The sequence below is a fragment of the Balaenoptera ricei genome, chromosome 18 (genome assembly GCF_028023285.1).
Source record: "Balaenoptera ricei isolate mBalRic1 chromosome 18, mBalRic1.hap2, whole genome shotgun sequence".
Classification (NCBI taxonomy): Eukaryota; Metazoa; Chordata; class Mammalia; order Artiodactyla; family Balaenopteridae; genus Balaenoptera; species Balaenoptera ricei.
In genome coordinates, this window is record NC_082656.1 from 7,556,730 (window position 1) to 7,577,744 (window position 21,015).

Below are 21,015 nucleotides of genomic sequence, written 5' to 3' on the forward strand. Positions count from 1 at the left end.
TTTAGCCGCGGACTCAAACCGGAAGCTGCTTTTCTAGCTGAGGGGCCGGTGGGGGAGGGGCAGGCTGAGGGGAACGTGGGTTGAACGTTGCTCTCTGGTGTGGAGCTCAAGCTGGAACAGGAGTTCGGAGCGATCCGGCGCGAAGAAGGGGAGGACCCGCGGCAGGTAAGGGAGAAGACGGAGTAGTTTCCCTCAGCTCCTGAAATAGGGCAGGGGGACACAGCTGGGGTGATCTATGGGACGGTTGCTCGCTGAAAGGAGGGGCTAGGCTGGGAGGGGGAAAGGATGGGAGTAGGTTCAGGTGGGAAGGCTTGGTGGTGAAGGTATTAGAATGGAGTCACAGATTCATTCGTTTGAACTCAGAGAGGTAAATGCTGAAGAGAAACCAGAGTTTCCCCCGCCCCCGCTTTCCCAAGGAGCGTGGAGACGGGGGGAATTAACGGAACCCTGCTCCTCCTCGGTTTCCAAGGTTGGGTTTTGCAAGTGACGTGTCTTAGTCTGTGATTCTGGACGGCTGGGTTGGGTACCAGACAGGGCTGGGCGCCGAAAGCCGATCCCGTTCCTCGGTCTCAAGTCTTCTGTGGCCTTACCTTTGACAGTTCGCGTGCCCACTTGGTCTTGGAGGGAAGGCTCAAACGGGTATAAGGCCTTCTTCGAACCGCTGGTTCTCTGGGTTTCCCCGTTTTGCACATGGGGCTGTGAATTAAGCTTAATTGCTTCTTTCGCTATCCCGAGAGCCAACTTCACACTTTGGTTGTGCTGTAACTGGGTCCCTACTGGGTTAGTAATTGACATTCGGGCTTTTGGAGCATCAGTGGATCACAGAAGTAATGAGAAGGGGGGGCATCATGAAAAAGATGCGGAAGTTGAAGTGAAGTAGAGGAAGGTAAGGCTGGAAAACCAGTGGTCTCATAGTGCAGTGAGCTTTAGGTCATAGCACTACCTTTAGGTCATACTGAGCTGTTTGGACTTTCCTGTAATCAGACTGGAGTCAGTAGAGGATTTTAAGTTGAGCAGCGACAGACTCGGACTTGTTTTATAGAAGCATCACTTTGGCATGATACTGAGTGGGAATGGGATAGAAAGAGAGGTGGGGATTTGAGATGCTTCCAAAGAACTGTCCGTAGGATTTGATGACTTTCACTAAGTAAAGAAGAGGGAAGTGAAAGAGTAGAGAACCACTCAAATTTTTCTTTTTCTTTTTTGTGCGCGTCGTGTGACATGCGGTATCTTAGTTCCCCAGTTCCCCAAACATGGATGGAACCCGTGCCCCCTGCATTGGGAGGACGGAGTCTTAACCATTGGACCGCCAGGGAAGTCCCGAGAACCACTCAGATGTTCTAGTTTGTGTGTTTGTAAGGATGGAGGTGCCAAAATCTAGGTGAGATACAAGCAAGAGGAGCAGGAACAGGTAATTTTGAAGGGAGGACAATGAAGGCAGTCATTTAGAAACAAATTAAGTTGTAAGAATCACCCCAGGGAATTGTACATAGGACCCAGTAAATTGTATTTGGAAGACCTGAATAGCCTACCTTTGGTATTTTTTTAAGTGAATTTTCTTTTGGATGTTCTGCATGTTAAGGATTTCAACCACCAACCTGCCTGTTTTTCCCATTGAAATGTTGGGTGATAGGATCAGGAGAGCAGATTTGAAGGCTCCTCATGTTTTACTTATAGCAGAGAGAGAGAGAGAGAGAACCAGCTGGAAAAGTTTTCTTCACCCCTCAGGTGGATGGAAATTTTCATCAAAAAAAATTTGTTCAAGATACATAGCTTACCAACTTCTCTTTTGAGAATACTGCATAATGATCCAAGCTATGCTGCATATTTTCTGCATAAAGTATAAAATAGCACCAAATAGTGGTTGAAATGTACTATATGTCAGGTGCTAAGCATTTTATGTGTATTATCACATTTAATTCTTAGAACAAACTAACTTCACAAATAAATTTCTGAACGTAAAGTTCATGCTTTTATCCACTCTGGAACCAGAAGTTTGACACTTTATTATATAGTTCCCTTTTGTGAGTAGATTATAAATAGAACCAGCCAAAGTTAACAAATTAGTATTGTCTGTGAGGAGCTTAAAAAGAAAAAGTTATCACTACACTTGTTTTTACCCTTTTGGCAGTGGTTCTCAGTGGGGTGATTTCCACCCCTCCCCCTGGGAGCGGGGAGGAGGGAGGGACATTTGGCCATGTCTAGAGACATGGTCACAACTGAGGGGTGGGTGCTGTTGGCAACTAGCACACAGCGGTCATCGATGCTGCTAAACATCCTCTTAACATACAGGGCAGCCCTCACAACAAAAGAATTATCTGGTCCAAAATGTCTGTAATCCTGTGGTTGAGAAACCCTGCTTATGGGTATTTCTTTAGGAATAGCATATTGAGATCCACTGATACTTTTTTCTTTTTGCATATTTGAATTTTATTTTATTTATTTTGTATACAGCAGATTCTTGTTATCTATTTTATACCTATTAGTGTATACATGTCAATGCCAATCTCCCAGTTCATCCCAACACCACCCCCCCCCCCCAACCACTTTCCCCCCTTGGTGTCCATACAGTTTGTTCTCTACATCTGTGTCTCTATTTCTACCCTGCAAACCAGTTCATCTGTACCATTTTTCTAGGTTCCACATATATGCGTTAATATACAATATTTGTTTTTCTCTTTCTGACTTCACCATGTATGACAGTCTCTAGGTCCATCCACATCTCTACAAATGACCCAATTTCGTTCCTTTTGATTGCTGAATAATATTCCACTGTATATATGTACATCTTCTTTATCCATTCGTCTGTCGATGGGCATTTAGGTTGCTTCCATGACCTGGCTGTTGTAAATAGTGCTGCAGTGAACATTGGGGTGCATGTGTCTTTTTGAATTATGGTTTTCTCAGGGTATATGTCCAGTAGTGGGATTGCTGGATCATATGGTAATTCCATTTTTAGTTTTTTAAGGAACCTCCATACTGTTCTCCATAGTGGCTGTATCAATTTACATTCCCACCAACAGTGCAAGAGGGTTCCCTTTTCTCCACACCCTCTCCAGCATTTGTTGTTTGTAGATTTTCTGATGATGCCCATTCTAACTGGTGTGAGGTGATACTTCATTGTAGTTTTGATTTGCATTTCTCTAATGGTTAGTGATGTTGAGCATCCTTTCATGTGTTTGTTGGCAATCTGTATATCTTCTTTGGAGAAATGTCTATTTAGGTCTTCTGCCCATTTTTGGATTGGGTTTTTTTTTTGATATTGAGCTGCATGAGCTGCTTGTAAATTTTGGAGATTAATCCTTTGTCAGTTGCTTCAAAATATATGCAAATATTTTCTCCCATTCTGAGGGTTGTCTTTTCGTCTTGTTTATGGTTTCTTTTGCTGTGCAAAAGCTCTTAAGTTTCATTAGGTCCCATTTGTTTATTTTTGTTTTTATTTCCATTTCTCTAGGAAGTGGGTCAAAAAGGATCTTGCTGTGATTTATGTCATAGTGTTCTGCCTATGTTTTCCTCTTAAGAGTTTTATACTGTCTGCTCTTACATTTAGGTCTCGAATCCATTTTGAGTTTATTTTTGTGTATGGTGTTAGGGAGTGTTCTAATTTCATTCTTCTACATGTAGCTGTCCAGTTTTCCCAGCACCACTTATTGAAGAGGCTCTCTTTTCTCCATTGTATATCCTTGCCTCCTTTGTCATAGATTAGTTGACCATAGGTGCGTGGATTTGTCTCTGGGCTTTCTATCCTGTTCCATTGATCTATATTTCTGTTTTTGTGCCAGTACCATATTGTCTTGATTACTGTAGCTTTTTAGTAGAGTCTGAAGTCAGGGAGTCTGATTCCTCCAGCTCCGTTTTTTTCCCTCAAGACTGCTTTGGCTATTCGGGGTCTTTTGTGTTTCCATACAAACTTTAAGATTTTTTTGTTCTAGTTCTGTAAAAAATGCCACTGGTAATTTGATAGGGATTGCATTGAATCTGTAGATTGCTTTGGGTAGTATAGTCATTTTCACAAGGTTGATTCTTCCAATCCAAGAACATGATATGTCTCTCCATCTGTTTGTGTCATGTTTGATTTCTTTCATCTGTGTCTTATAGTTTTCTGAGTACAGGTCTTTTATCTCCTTAGGTAGGTTTATTCCTAGGTACTTTATTCTTTTTGTTGCAGTGGTGAATGGGATTGTTTCCTTAATTTCTCTTTCTGATCTTTTGTTGTTAGTGTATAGGAATGCAAGAGATTTCTGTGCATTAATTTTTGTATCCTGCAACTTTACCAAATTCATTGATTAGCTCTAGTAGTTTTCTGGTGGCATCTTTAGGATTCTCTACGTATAGTATCATGTCATCTGCAAACAGTGACAGTTTTACTTCTTCTTTTCCAATTTGTGTTCCTTTTATTTCTTTTTCTTCTCTGATTGCCATGGCTAGGACTTTCAAAACTATGTTGAATAATAGTGGTGAGAGTGGACATCCTTGTCTTGTTCCTGATTTTAGAGGAAATACTTTCAGTTTTTCACCATTGAGAATGATGTTTGCTGTGGATTTGTCATATATGGCTTTTATTATGTTGAGGTAGGTTCCCTCTCTGCCAACTTTCTGGAGAGTTTTTATCATAAATGGGTGTTGAATTTCGTCAGAAGCTTTTGCTGCATCTATTGAGATGATCATATGGTTTTTATTCTTCAATTTGTTAATATGGTGTATCACATTGATTGATTTGCGTATATTGAAGAATCCTTGCATCCCTGGGATAAATCCCACTTCATCGTGGTGTATGATCCTTTTAAGGTGTTGTTGGATTCTGTTTGCTACTATTTTCTTGAGGATTTTTGCATCTATATTCATCAGTGATGTTGGTCTATAATTTTCCTTTTTTGTAGAATCTTTGTCTGATTTTGGTATCAGGGTGGTGGTGGCCTCATAGAATGAGTTTGGGAGTGTTCCTTCCTCTGCAATTTTTTGGAAGAGTTTGAGAAGGATGGGTGTTAGCTCTTCTCTAAATGTTTGATGGAATTCACCTGTGAAGCCATCTGGTCCTGGACTTTTGGTTGTTGGAAGATGGTTAATCACAGTTTCAATTTCATTACTTGCAATTGGTCTGTTCATATTTTCTGTTTCTTCCTGGTTCAGTCTTAGAAGGTTATACCTTTCTAAGAATTTGTCCATTTCTTCCAGGTTGTCCATTTTATTGGCATAGAGTTGATTGTAGTAGTCTCTTATGATGCTTTGTATTTCTGGGGTGTCTGTTGTAACTTCTCCTTTTTCTTTCTGATTTTATTGATTTGAGTCCTTTCCCTCTTTTTGTTGATGAGTCTGGCTAAAGGTTTATCAGTTTTGTTTATCCTTTCAAAGAACCAGCTTTTAGTTTTATTGGTCTTTGCTATTGTTTTCTTTGTTTCTATTTCATTTATTTCTGCTCTCATCTTTATGATTTCTTTCCTTCTACTAACTTTGGGTTTTGTTTGTTCTTCTTTCTCTAGTTCCTTTAGGTGTAAGGTTAGATTGTTTATTTGAGATTTTTCTGTTTCTTGAGGTACGCTTGTATTGCTATAAACTTCCCTCTTAGAACTGCTTTTGCTGCATCCATAGGTTTTGGATCGTCATGTTTCATTGTAATTTGTCTCTAGGTATTTTTTGATTTCCTCTTTGATTTCTTCAGTGATCTCTTCGTTATTTGGTAATGTATTGTTTAGCCTCTATGTGTTTGTGTTTTTTACGTTTTTTTCCCTGTAATTGATTTCTAATCTCATAGCGTTGTGGTCAGAAAAGATGCTTGATATGATTTCAATTTTCTTAAATTTACTGAGGCTTGATTTGTGACCCAAGATGTGATCTATCCTGGAGAATGTTCTGTGTGCACTTGAGAAGAAAGTGTAATCTGCTGCTTTTGGATGGAATGTCCTATAAATATCAATTAAATCTATCTGGTCTACTGTGTCATTTAAAGCTTGTGTTTTCTTATTAATTTTCTGTCTGGATGATCTGTCCATTAGTGTGAGGTGTTAAAGTCCCCCACTATTATTGTGTTACTGTTGATTTCCTCTTTTATAGCTGTTAGCAGTTGCCTTATACATTGAGATGCTCCTGTGTTGGGTGCATAAACATTTGTAATTGTTACATCTTCTTTTTGGATTGATCCCTTGAGCATTATGTAGTGTTCTTTCTTGTCTCTTGTAACATTCTTTATTTCAAAGTCTATTTTATCTGATATGAGTATTGCTACTCCAGCTTTCTTTTGATTTTCATTTGCATGGAATATCTTTTTCCATCCCCTCACATTCAGTCTATATGTGTCCCTCGGTCTGAAGTGGGTCTCTTGTAGACAGCATATAGATGGGTCTTGTTTTTGTATCCATTCAGCAAGCCTGTGTCTTTTGGTTGGGGCATTTAATCCATTCACGTTTAAGGTAATTATCGATATGTATGTTCCTATGACCATTTTCTTAATTGTTATGGGTTTGTTTTTGTGGGTCCTTTTCTTCTCTTGTGTTTCCTACTTAGAGAAGTTTCTTTAGCATTTGTTGTGGAGTTGGTTTGGTGGTGCTGAATTCTCTTAGCTTTTGCTTGTCTGTAAAGCTTTTGATTTCTCTGTCGAATCTGAATGAGATCCTTGCCGGGTAGAGTAATCTTGGTTGTAGGTTCTTCCCTTTCATCACTTTAAATATATCATGCCACTTCCTTCTGGCTTGTAGAATTTCTGCTGAGAAATCAACTGTTAACCTTATGGGAGTTCCCTTGTATGTTATTTGTCGTTTTTCCCTTGTTGCTTTCGATAATTTTTTTTTGTCTTTAATTTTTGCGAATTTGATTACTATGTGTCTCGGCGTGTTTCTCCTTGGGCTTATCCTGCCTGGGACTCTCTGCACTCCCTGGACTTTGGTGGCTATTTCCTTTACCATGTTAGGGAAGTTTTTGAGTATAATCTCTTCAAATATTTTCTTGGGTCCTTTCTCTCTCTCTGTCTCCTTCTGGGACCCTTATAATGCAAATGTTGTTGTGGTTAATGTTGTCCCAGAGGTCTCTTAGGCTGTCTTCATTTCTTTTCATTCTTTTTCTTTATTCTGTTCTGCAGCAGTTAATTCCACCATTCTGTCTCCCAGGTCACTTATCCGTTCTTCTGCCTCAGTTATTCTGTTACTGATTCCTTCCTAGTGTATTTTTCATTTCAGTTATTGTATTGTTCATCTCTGTTTGTTTGTTCTTTAATTCTAGGTGTTTGTTCTTTAATTCTTCTAGGTCTTTGCTAAACATTTCTTGCACCTTCTCGATGTTTGCCTCCATTCTTTTTCCGAGGTCCTGGACCATCTTCGCTATCATTGTTCGATTTCTTTTTCTGGAAGGTTGCCTATCTCCACTTCATTTAGTTGTTTTTCTGGGGTTTTGTCTTGTTCCTTCTTCTGGTACAAAGTCCTCTCCCTTTTCATTTTGTCTGTCTTTCTGTGAATGTGGTTTTCCTTCCACAGGCTGCAGAATTGTAGTTCTTCTTGCTTCTGCTGTCTGCCCTCTGGTGGATGAGGCTATCCTCCACTGATACTTTTCTAAAAAGCATTTTTATTTTTGAAAGTATTCCTTGGCTTGAATGGTGTGTAAAGTTTATATAGCGGGAAACAATAGCATAACTAGTTTTTAAAGTGAATCTGTGAGCCCCAGTTTCCTAGGAAGTGGTTGCTATAGAATCATGGATTCTTAGATTTGGGAAATATTTTGCTTCAAAGTGTTTTACAACATCCCTGTGAAATGGTGATTCACTCTGCTTAAAGTTCTCCTTTATCTTGTTTTCCTTGTATTTTAAATCCATATCTAAACCACTGTTAACAATTACTTTTCCCTTACACTGAGCTCCAGTTTCATAATTTCAACTTTACTAAATGTGATTCTACTCCATGGGTCTACACTCAAAACATTGTACGATTGACAGTGTTTATATTTTTGTTCTGTTACAGATTATTTACTTTAATGTAAAATAGTATTTTGTTGGCAGCTTTTATTTAAAAAGTGGCACTGTTCTCAGTTGGTGATGTATTCTTGGCAGTTGAAAGCAATAGGAATGTATGGGGTTCTTTTGTCCTTGTTAAGTAATGGCACAATGGATCTGTGTTTTATTTAAATATTTTCTTGGTATAATGCTTACAGATTTGTTTCGAGTTGTGCGTAGACTAAAAACTTAGGTTTTCAAGGTCTCGTCAATATATTTAAGTAATAGCTATCTCTATTACAAGTTTTGATAAATTTGCTTACAAATGAGTCTACTGTGAAGACTGGTCCTATTGCCAGTTTTTGCCCTCTCTCCACAAATTTCCTAGATCTTTAAATAAATTTAGGTATTTTGTTTTCACTTCAAGATTACAATTTCAGAATATGTTTAACATAAGATATATAGTTCTCAAAATATACTTAATATACATACATCTGATAAAAATTGTCTATTAACTTTTTTTTTTCCAGGGTTCATTGAAAAATCCTTAGTGATATTGACATGTTTCAAGTGACATAAATTAGCCAGTGACTCGGAATGATGGATTCCCCGAAGATTGGAAATGGTTTGCCAGTGATTGGACCAGGGACTGATATAGGGATATCTTCACTCCACATGGTGGGGTATTTGGGAAAAGTTAGTGAACTTATTTTTTGCCTCAGTGCAAAGTTGGTTTTTTTCTCTCCTATTTTTAAGACTTAAATTTGGTTTTAATTTTACCAGTTAATTTTTTAAAAATTGTATCTTCCACGGAAATCTTACAGTAATGGCGAAAGATTGTTCTCTGTTTACCTCTCTATGTTTTATTGATATGTAAAAGTAGAAATAAAACATAGACCGTATAGTTTACTATTTGAAAACGTTGAACGTATTTTCAGTGACAGTTGACATTACTTTTTGTCTTGCAGATAAAACTGATGCTATTTTTAACACTTAATTTAATATTTAAAACTAGAATATATTCTTTCTGGAACAATAGCTGTATTAAAGCCTATATGCATTTCTTTTATTTGCCATCTTTAAGATGTCTTGCCAGGACACTTCTAGGTGAAAATTGTACATTTTTTTTCTGTTTACTTTTCCATTTAACTTTTTGTAATTTGATACAATCTAGGAATGTCTATATTTTAATTTACTTTTTTTCTCTTTTAGAATTATGACTCAGCTAAAGTACCGTCAGATGGGTATTGCCCTGCTTGTAGGACGAAGGGAAAGTTAAAAGCCTTAAAGACTTACCGAATTAGTTTCCAAGAATCTGTCTTTTTGTGTGAGGATCTGCAGGTAAAGTATTAATCTTAGATGGTATTGAAGTTTTCGCCTTTTGCTTTTTTCTTCAGTGTTTAAATTTGTACTGATTTTGTAGTTTTTAGACTGTATGTTTTTAATATGTAGATAATCTCTAGATCTGTCTGGTATGTAATTTTAAATATTTTGTTTTATTTTGCCACTTGATTTCCTGAGTTATTACATGAAGATGTTTGTTTTTATTGTCATTAGACTTGTGAGAAGAGAGAATATATTTCAAGATTTTTTTTTTTAAACCTTGTGTGGGTCCTTTTAGCTGTTGTTATTCTCATGTGTTGGTTTATTAACTTTGGGACTTATTGAAAAGGTTATTAATCTCTAAATATTATGTACTTAAGGCTCTAAATATCTTAGAATTGTAGTAATTTGTACCCACTGGTACAACTTTTTACACAGGAGCTCGTTAAATTCCGTAATACTCTATATTTTACTGTACTTGACAACTTATGAAACTGTCATATACATACTTAATTCTCAAAACTTTGCAAGGTAGGTATTCCCATGTTGTGAATAAGAAAACAGATGCAGAGTGTTTAGGAACACAACATCTTCATAAAGCAGCAGAGCAGTGATTGGAATACAGTCTTCTAATTTCAGATATGTATTATTCCAGGTAAACTAGCAGTTCATCAGAATCACTTGGAATGCCTTTTAAAAATTTCTGGGTCTCACCTAGGTGCTTATTAAATAGAGTAGGCCCAGAATTCTGTAGTTTTATAACTTTTATGAACTGTCTGATGATCAACCAGTTTTGGAAAATACTAGACTATGTTATACTGTTAGTGATAGATACTTTTGTTGGGTAACACTTAAAGAAAATTTCAGGTATTCTTACAAATAGAAATAAATTATTTTTTTGCATTTATGCAATAAATATTTATTTGTGTGTCACCATGTTGGCACTGTTCCAGATGCTAGGATACAGTGAATAAAACAAAAATTTCTTGCTCTCAACAAGGCTGTATTCTAGATTGGGAAAGAAAATAAAAAAGGAAAGCATATTTTTTTGTGTGAGGTAATGAAAAGTGCTGTGGAGAAAAATAAAGCCACAGGGACTGGAGTATCAGAGAGTGGGTAGTTTGCAATTTTAAAAAAAGTGTAGGAGGAAACTCTTCATTGAGAAAGTGACATTTGAGCAAAGATCTGAAAGAGATGAACAAGTCCTGTGGATACCTGAGGAGTGAGCCTTCCAGGTGGGGAGAGTAGCAGATACAAGGTCCTGAGAGAGGGGAGGTTGCCTGTCCCTGTTTGTGCTACTGCAGGTAAACCAGCAGAGGTGGATCGGAGTGAGTGAAGCAGCATAAGGGAAGATGGGATGGATCCAGTAAAGCCTTGTAGGCCATTTGCTGGCTTTTACTATGAAATAAAGAACCATAGTAGGGATTTTGGCAGAGGAGTGACATGATCTGATTTTCATGTTGAAAAAAAATGTGATGAGCAAGATCTGAAGCAGGGAAATGGTTGGAAGGCAGTTGTAGTATTCCAGGGAGAACAAGTAGCGGCCAGGTTGATGAGGCATGGTTGGATTCTATATGTATTTTGATAGTTAAAAGGATATGCTGAAAGAGTGGGGTACGTGGTAGGAAAGGGAGGAATCAAGGATGATCCCCAGATATTTGGCTTGAATAATTGGAAGGATGGAGCTGCCGGTTGCTGAACTGAGAAAGACTTTGGGAAGAGGGAAATCTGGGGGAAAGATCAGGAGATCAGGAGCAATCAAGCTTGAGGCATCTATCTAATAACTGGGTTAATGGAGTAAACAGTTGGATCTATGTGTCTAGTGTTAGGTGGAGAGTATAAGATTGGATATATACATTTGGGGGTCATCAGCAAACTTACATGAACTTACATGGTTCAGTAAGTAATTGAACCATGAGGCTGGGTGAGTTTACCAAGAGTGTGGATAAAGAGTTGCAAAACTGAGCCCTGGAACACTCCAGCATTAAAAAGTTTGGGAGGTGAAGTGGAACCAGCAAAGAAGTGAGAGACATGGAGAGTGAGGTAGGCGTAATCTCAGGAAGGAAAGTATATTGTCCTGGATGTCAAGTGAAAAAATATTTAATGAAGGACGGAATGATTTACTGTCAATTCCAGTGAGAACTCAAGGTGGCTGAGGACTCACCTCACCATTGACTGGAGTGTCATGGGGGTCCTTGCAGGCCTTGATTAGAGTAGTTTTGGTAAAGTAGTAGTGGTAAAAGCCTGATTGGAGTGAGTGATGGAAAATGGGAGAGGAAGAATTGAGAAATATAGATGTGAGGTAGTACCTGGAGGGAAAAGTTTTACTTTTGTTTGTTTTTAAGTTGGGAAAAATAACAGCATGTTTGTATGCTGGTTATATCCAGTAGAGAGGGAAAAACAGGAGAAAGTGTCACAGAATTGCTGGAGGGATACCCCTAGAGCAAATGACAGGCTCTATTGCACAAGGGGAGGGCTTGACTTTAGGAGACTTGACAGCTCAGCTCATCTGTAACACCAGACTCTACAGAGTTTACTAATTAACTAGCTCAGAATAAAGTTGTAGAATTGTGAGCACTGGAAAGAGAGAAAAATAAAACTTACTGATTCTAGAAGAAAATTACTTTTTTCCCTCTTCTGAACAATACGTAATATTTCAGTAGAGTTATTTAACCAAGGACTACCAGAATAGAGAAGTCTCTGTTCTCAGAACAGTGGTTTTAACTATTACGGTTAGATGTGTTTTTTGCATTTTTAGTTTTTGAAGCATTCTTTTTTTTTTTTTTTTTTTAAATTGAACCATCTTTTTCCCTTTATTTATTTATTTATTTATTTATTTATTATTTGTGGCTGTGTTGGGTCTTCGTTTCTGTGTGAGGGCTTTCTTTAGTTGCGGCAAGTGGGGGCCACTCTTCATCGCGGTGCGCAGGCCTCTCACTATCGCGGCCTCTCTTGTTGCGGAGCACAGGCTCCAGTCGCGCAGGCTCAGTAGTTGTGGCGCACGGGCCCAGTTGCTCCACGGCATGTGGGATCTTCCCAGACCAGGGCTCGAACCCGGGTCCCCTGCATTAGCAGGAGGATTCTCAACCACTGCGCCACCAGGGAAGCCCCTGAAGCATTCTTTTTTAAGCAATGAGGGAAAAAAAAATAACCAAGAGTTTCAAGTATATACTTTGCAAATGTAAAAAAAGAACTTTAGAGTAATTAATTATTGATCTAGTTTTTAGAAAATGTTCTAATCATCAGTAAGAGCCCAGTGTATTTTATGAAGTACATTGGTTTACACCAGGAGTCAGCAAACTCTTTGTATTACCCACTGGCTAAGAGTGATTTTTGTTGTTGTTGTTGTTTTTAATTAAGTAGGGGTGCTGGTGGGATGTGCACACCATGATTTTGACTCTGCTTGAGAATGGTAAAGGTTTTTTAAAAATTTTTTGCCTTTAAAAAAAAAAGTAAAAATTTCTTTAATTGTTAAAAAAAACATAAAATTTACCATCTTAACCATTTTTAAGTGTACAGTTCAGGAGTGTTTGCTATATTCACATTGTTGTACAACATATCTCTAGAACCTTTTCATCTTGCGAAACTGAAATTCTGTACCCATTGAATAACAACTTCTCCCTGTAACCCTGGCAACTACCATTCTACTTTGTCTCTATGAATTTGACTACTCTAGGTACCTCATAAAAGTGGAATCATACAGTTTTTGTCTTTTTGTGATTTTACTTAGCATAATGTCCTCAAGATTTATCCATATTGTCGCATATGACAGGATTTCCCTTTTTAAGGCTGAATAATAGTCTATTGTATGTATTTACCACGTTTTCTTTATCCATTTGTTTGTCCATGGACATTTGGTTTGCTTCTACCTCTTGGCTATTGTGAATAATGCTGCAGTGAATATGGGTGTGCAAATATCTCTTTGAGGTTTTGTTTTCAATTTTTTTGGATGACTCTGAATACAAAATTACTGCTATTGATTTTTAAAGTGTTCTCTGTCTTCTGACATGTGGTAGGACTAAGGAAATAATCTCAAGGTATAAAGTTGAGGGTCAAGTTGTTAGTTGATGGTGGCCGCACAGCTAGTTGGTAACAGAAAAATCAAAAACTTGTCCTGTTAAACTAGAGAATTTCGAAGTAAGTACAATATTATGCATATAGTGTTCGCTTGTATAGAAAATGCTATACTTTATTTATTGATTTATTTTTTAAAGTTTATCCCTTCATTTTGGAAGGCCTTTTTTTAAAAATTTTTATTTATTTATTTATTTATTTATTTATTTATTTATGGCTGTGTTGGGTCTTTGTTTCTGTGCGAGGGCTTTCTCTAGTTGCGGCAAGTGGGGGCCGCTCTTAATCGCGGTGCGCGGGCCTCTCACTATCGCGGCCTCTCCCGTTGCGGAGCACAGGCTCCAGACGCGCAGGCTCAGTAGTTGTGGCTCACAGGCCTAGTTGCTCCGTGGCATGTGGGATCCTCCCAGACCAGGACTCGAACCCGTGTCCCCTGCATTGGCAGGTAGATTCTCAACCACTGCGCCACCAGGGAAGCCCAGAAAATGCTATACTTTAAATGAGAGCCTTTCAGTTAGTTGTTGCTGTGAAGTGAACCATCTCAAAACTTAGTCACTAAAGGAACTTAATGGCTTCACTTATGATTCTGTGGGTTGACAAGGCAGTTCTTACACTTCACATACTGTTGGCTGGGACAACTAAAATGTACACATGGCAGGCTGTGGATGCTAGCTGCCAGCTGGGAACTCAACTCAGGTAGTCAGGCAGGATCTCAGTTCTTTTCCGTGAGGGTCTCTCGGTGAGGCTAATTGGGATCCTGACAGTGTGATGGCTGGGACTAAGAAAGATTGTTCAGAAAGAGGGCTCCAAGAGGGCAAGCCCAGTAAGCCAGTGCTTATGAAGCATGTGCATCCTGGTTGCTAATGTCCCATTAAAGCTAGTCACGTGGCCAAGCCTGAGGCTGTGTGGCAGGGGGCTGACTGTACAGGGGCATGAGTATCTGGAGGTATAGTTCTTTAGTTCACTGGAGGCCACCAAGGGAGCAATCTACCGTACTTGTGTAGAAGAAAGCATATTTTAAATGAGGGCACACGGTATGTAGATTTCTTGCATTTGTCTTGTAAAATATTTCACTAGTTTTCAAACTTAGGGAAAATTCATTGATTATTTTAGTGATTTGTTTACTCTTGATATTTGCCTGAAATTGTATTCATGCATGGTGAAGTTATTAAAATTCAGCCAGTTTGATTCTTAGACCCAATATGGGTGTAAAATTGATATGCTGATGTGCTCTCAGATTAATACTCAGGTTCAAAACTGAGAAACAATACAGATTACTCTGCGACTTTTTTGATTTGAAAATACTTTTCTAGTTTTTAATGCTATGCAGTGTACCTGTCTTAAAAAGAATAATACACTCATAAAATGTTGGAATTTTTAATTAACTCAACATTAGATTCTTTATTAAAGCAAAATTATGTATGTTTTCCTTGCTAGCTTACTCTAGAGTAACTCAGATTAAACCCTTGATTGTTCAAATTAACTAGGAAAAATAACTCCTTTGGGGATGAAACTTTTGATTAAATAGCTGTTTATCCCTGGTTCCTTCAAATTTAGATTGATAATATTATATACCCTCTCATGTCAAATTAATGCTAAAATTTTATACGTATTTTTCATGATATAGAATCTGTGAAGTTAAAGCTTGAGCTTATTTGAATTTTTAGTTTTTGTTATTTTTTTCTTTCTAGTGTATCTATCCCTTGGGCTCTAAATCACTTAATAACTTAATTACTCCTGATTTGGAAGATTGTCACACTCCAAATAAGCCTCAAAAAAGAAAGACCGTGGAAACCAACTATAAAGATTCACCTCTTGTAGCAAATTCCAAAAAGACTAAAAATCATAGTGGTATTGATGGTGAACAAGTTTTGAACAGTAAACATAATGAAGAAGAGTATGATGAAACCTCATCAGACTTACCTGGTTTACTACACGGTGGTCAACAGAATCCAATTAGGACAACTGATTCCTTGGAGAAGAATGAGATTTTGGAAGCTGATATTGTTGACACGGCTGCTGAAGAAGATTCTACTATGGTTGATGTTTCTGGAACTGGAGGGACTTCCCCTCAAAATGAAGGATGCACATCTGAACTGGAAATGCCGTTGGAGAGCAAGCATACCTCATTTTGCCAGACTTCATGTGTCCAGTGGAAAAACGCACATGCTCTCTGTTGGTTAGACTGTATCCTGTCAGCATTGGTGCACTTGGAAGGGCTGAAAAACACTGTGACTGACCTGTGCTCTACAGAGGAGTCTGTGTTCGGTCAGTTGTTCACTAGGTATAATCAAGCCAATGAGTTTCTGCACACCAGTCAGTTGGATGGAGTTAAAGGTTAGTAATAACATTTTATTTCTCTTTAATTTTTGAAGAGGTTAATGTTGAACGTTGTCTCATAGCACGCGAAAAGATGCCATCAGTAGCTTTTGTTTTACGTAGAACCTTGGAGCAAGGAGCACAGGGACGGAGTCTGTCGTGAAGCTTGAGTGAACACCAGTTGTGTTATCACGACTGCCCAAAAGGCAGTCTTTTTCAAAAACTAAGAGTAAAGAATAAAGAGGCTATGGCTGTATCTTAGCTGTCAGGGTAATGGTGGTCAACATAGAGTCCATCAAAGTACAACTTTAAGTTTTTGAGTTGCCGTAAAGCAGAATAAAGAAGTAAATACAAACCATCCATAATCCCACAACTCCCCAAAAATCTCTCTTCACAGTGAGGACTATATTTTTATTTTCTATAAAATAGGATACCCATGAACCCACCTCCAACCCAAGATAAATTAAAATATTTCCAGTGACTTACATCTACCTATGTGTTCCTCCACATCCCATCATCTACCTCCCCCAAAGGTAATCATTATCCTGAAATGTGTTATATCGTTTCTTGTTTTTTAATAGTTTTTCCTACATGTATATGGCTAAGCAATATATTGCCTAATTTAATGTTTTGAACTTTATAAAAAAAGACATACTGTACAGTATTTCTTCTGGGACTTCTTTTTCTTTTTATAAAGATTTATCTATGCTGCTGCTTGTATTTGTGTTTCATTGATTTTTGTTGCTATATAATATTTCCAGTTCGTAGGTGTTATCAGTTTGTAAGTACATAAGTGTATTTATTCATCTGTCATTGGGTTGTTTTTTGCAATTGTAAATACTGCTGCTGTGACTATTCTTAGGCAAGTCTCCTGGGGCACAAGAGTTTTTCTTCGATATACCATAGGATAGGCTCTGAGTTCAGATTTACTAGATAATGGCTAATCGTTTTCCAAAGTGGTTGTACCAGTCTACTCCCGTTAGCAATGTAGAAGAGATCTTCCTAATCCATATTTCCTCCCTTGCTTATTTTCACACGTGGTGATTTTTGCAATTTGAATGATAGAAAATGGTTTGTGGTCTTGATTTGCTTTTCCCAGATTTTAGAGAGGTTGGACAGCTCTTCGTATGTAGGTTGACCCTCTGTTCCCTCTGTGAAGCCTGTTTGTGTCTTATCGCTGTTTGTTGTATTGTCATGTTCTTATTGATTTGTGTGAGTTTTTATATGTCCTTGTTGCTATATTTATTCAGACAGGTTACTGAATCTCCCAGTTTGTATCTCATGTTTCTACTTTTTTAAAGATATCTTTTGATGACAGAAATTGTTAATCTTTCCTATTATAGCTAGTAATGTCTGTGGTTTTAAAAAGAAATGTTTCCTTTCTCGAAGATCAGAAAGTCATTTACCTCTATTTTCACTGAGAAGTCACAGAGCTTTGCTTTTTACATTGAAATTCTTAGTTCAACTGGAGGTAATTGTGTCTGGTATGTGGTAACGGTTCATTTTTTTCCATTGCGTAGCCTGTTTTTCTAGCTCCACCTTTTTCCTCAATTGATCTGCCATGCCCCCTTTGTCATATAACAGTCTATGTATGTGTGCAGCTGTTCCTTAACTCTGTTTTGTTTTCTTGGTCACTTTATCTGTCCCTGCACCAATACCACACTATTTTAATTATTAGGGCATTTTAGGTCTTGCTATCCTCATCTTTATTCAACTTGACTTTGATCATGCAATCTTTTATATAGATCTTATACATTGTTTCCCCATTGTTGACTATTTTTTTGTCTCTGTACCAATGCCATACTCTTTAATTATTATGGCTTTTGGGGTTTTGGTATCTGGTAGGTGGAGAATCCTAACCTTTATGCAGTTTGACTTCGGTTGTGCAACATTTTACTTTATTAGTATACTCTTATACATTGTTTCCCCATTGTTAACCATTCAGGCTACTTACCATTTTTTTCTGCTACTATGTGTAAATACCATGGCAGATATCTGTGTCGTTTGAATCTATTGCTGATTATACCCTAGAAGGGATGTTAAAATATTTATATAAAAAGTAGCCTGCTGCCCCCCCAAGCCCCCAACCCCCCCCCCCCCCCCGTCCCGTCACACTGCAACAAGAGAAAGCCCACGCGCAGCAACAAAGACCCAACACAGCCAAAAGTAAATAAATAAAATAAGTAAATTTATATTAAAAAAAGAAGGGGATCCCCCTGGGGAATCCTTTTAAAAAAAAAAGTCTTTCTAAATGGCTTTCCGGAAGGGTTATACCAACATAATAATCCATTTTCATATGTAGAAATAAACATCCCAGAACACTCTAATCACCTTTGCGTAGAAACGTTTAAAAAGCTGTAATTTTTTTAGATAAAAAATATTTTGTTTCAGTTTGAGTTTCTTTGAGATTGAATTTTTTTGCAGTTTTTAAAATTCAGTTTCTCACAAGCATATTTGCTTTTGCCTTTTCTCTTTATTCCTGTTTTCTATAATTATAGAAACCCCAGTACTGAGTTGGTGACAGTTGTTTGTTGTAGAAGAACATACCTCATTCAAATTTTGACTTGAATATTAAATAAATATTAACTTTTAATTTTAATATTATATTAATTTTTTACAAGATAATTGTAGTTTTTACAATATAGTTGTTATTACATTTGTTCAAGCTACATTACTTTGGATTGTAAGGTTTCTCTTATCTTCAGTGTGGTCAAATAACAAAAATTCTGGTTAATGCTTACTTCATATTACAGAAGACTCCAGATGTTTTCATAGTGAGACATATAAGCAGGGTGTGATCAGGCTATATGAATTATTTATTCGTAAGAGATTTGAGTGAAAAGATCTATTTGTAGCTTAAGAGTAACTAGAGTCAGATGCATATGGCGGCTTTTATTCAAAATAATTTTCTTATTAATCTTAGGTAGTTTTCTGCCAGAGTAATTCCATCTTGAGGACTTTTACCCTAAAGAAATGATTAAAAACATGGACAGGTGTGTGCCCAAAGATGTTTAACATGATAGTATTTATAATAGTAAAAAAAGAAACAAATGTCCAGCAATAGGGAATGGCTAATAAAACTATGGTTCAGTCAGAGTGTAATTACTAGCCTGCAAATTTTTTAATGAAGCAGATTTGTATAAATAAAAAAGCAGAATGTAGAATTATATGAAATGTGATGATGTCATTGAAGACCCTTCAAAAGACATAGGAGGAGGAAAACATACCAAATGTTAGTTTGGGAAATAATCATGAATTTATTAAGACTCCTTATAAATTTATCTGCTCCTGTGATCTAGTTAAGTTCAGTAAAAGTTATACAGAGAGGATTAAATGATCAGATTTTGTCTCTAGCATAAGTAATAATTTCATGAAAAGAGAGAGCTTCAGCTGTTTCAGTAATGGGCAAAATATCTGAAAGTGTGGCTCTTTAGCTAGGCCTGTCTGTGATTATTTGGATGAGAAAGACTTGCACTGAGATTTTACTCAGGCAGAATGATGTTGAGGCAGGCAGTCAGTACTAATGATATTGTGCTGTTAACACATATTGAGGGAATATATGGTATGCCACAGAGAGAGGAAGAAGCATTAAGGAGTTTTGTATTTTCCATTTTTGTCTCTACAAAATTTGTTGACTCTGGTAAACTTTCATTTTGGTAATGTCTTAATTGTCTGTAGAAAGAAATAGGTTGATGAGAAATTGATAATGTTCTGTATTTTATTATCAGATGGAGATTGTAAAAAACTTCCTTCTGAAATATTTGCAAAGATAGAGACCTGTCTGAATGAAGTCAGAGATGATATTTTTATTAGGCTTCAGCCTCAGCTTAGGTGTACATTAGGTAAGTAATTTATGGAATTTAACTGTATTACTCATCTACCATAAAGACATACTTATATCAAAAGGAAATATAATACTGTTTTGTTACTTGGGATGATCAGATTCTTGGAATCTGAGCATTTAATCACTGGTTAAATCATTCGTGGATGGAGGTGTTCTATATAAATATGCAGGCATGTGTTCCACCCCTTCAGCGTGGATGCAGTTCTCCGAACCAGCTGAATATTCACGGAGTGCACCATCGGTTGCTTTCCCAATACTGTCCCCCAGTAGACTACTCCAGCGTTTTCAACCTTGACTGACTGTGCATTAAAAAAGCACCTAGGAAATTTAAAAGTAAATAACTAGTGCTGGGGCCCATTATATAAGAATCTCAGGATGGAGTTCAAGTATCAGTAATTTTTAGAAGCCTCCATGTGATTCTTATGGACGGATGGGGTTGAGAATCTCTGGTCTACACCAACCATAGTAATTCTGTTTCCCCTGCCAGTGATTGGTTTAGGAATGGACATATGGAACAATTTTAGCCAGTGGACTATGAGGAGATATATACTGATGACCTTTTGGGAAAGTTTTCTTACTTTTAAAAAGGGCATAAGAATGAGACCTGCTTTGTCCTCTATGAATTGTCTTTTGGCCTCTGGGAGCAGAGTGGAACAGGGGCGCTAGAGTCTCCAGGTCTTTATAAATTTTTTTTTGTATTGCAAAAAGGAGCTGGTAGTAATTTTTTTTTTTTGAGGGGATGCCTTTTGTTTTATTTCTCTTTATGTTTTATTTCTCTCTATCTTTTTTTTTTTTTTTCCTGCCACACGGCTTGTGGAATCTTAGTTCCCCGACCAGGGATTGAAACCAGGGCCCCAGCAATGAAAGAGCTGAGTCCTAACCACTGGACCGCCAGGGAATTACCATATTTCTCTTTATCCCTTTTTTTTTCTTTAAGTCTATTTTTTAAAAAATTTATTTATTTATTTTATTTTTGGCCGTGTTGGATCTTCGTTGCTGCACATGGGCTTTCTCTAGTTGCAGCGAGCGGGGGCTACTCTTTGTTGCTGTGCGCGGGCTTCTCATTGAGGTGGCTTCTCTTGTTGCAGAGCTCGGGCTCTAGGCTTGCGGGCTTCAGTAGTTGTGGCTCGCAGGCTCAGTAGTTGTGGTGCACAGGCTTAGTTGCTCCGCGGCATGTGGGATCTTCCCGGACCAGGGCTCGAACCCTGCATTGGTAGGCGTATTCCCAACCACTGCGCCACCAGGGAAGTCCCTCTCTTTATCCTTGTATTAACTCTTCTATTAATATTGTGTTGTAGTAGCTGAATATATGATACTCTTATTAGTATACTACTCCTGTTAAATTATGTAAAATATCAATGCCTTCAAGTTTTTCTCTCAACAAGTGGCATTTATTTCATCAGACCCAGATAGTGTATCTGGAAGCAGTGTCTTTTTTGCATGGTTGTATCCCCTATATCTTTGTCCCACAGTTCTGTCCCCTAGTTTTACTATTTTGTTTTTCATGAACTCCTACATATATAAGTTTACTCTGTTCTTATAA

At 37.6% G+C, this 21,015-nt stretch overlaps 1 protein-coding gene across 2 annotated transcripts in view; it reads left to right on the plus strand.

Moving 5' to 3' along the window:
- Window positions 1–21,015, plus strand: part of USPL1 (ubiquitin specific peptidase like 1) — a 38,146-nt gene continuing 17,131 nt past the window's right edge. Inside the window, exons 1-5 of one of the 2 annotated variants that reach the window (XM_059903355.1) lie at window positions 1–165; window positions 8,446–8,611; window positions 9,128–9,256; window positions 15,001–15,646; window positions 19,357–19,470. In XM_059903355.1, the coding sequence (XP_059759338.1) occupies window positions 8,513–8,611; window positions 9,128–9,256; window positions 15,001–15,646; window positions 19,357–19,470 (988 nt within the window). In that variant the 5' untranslated portion in view covers window positions 1–165; window positions 8,446–8,512. The remainder of the gene's footprint in view (window positions 166–8,445; window positions 8,612–9,127; window positions 9,257–15,000; window positions 15,647–19,356; window positions 19,471–21,015) is intronic. The other variant, XM_059903356.1, reaches the window with a different exon arrangement.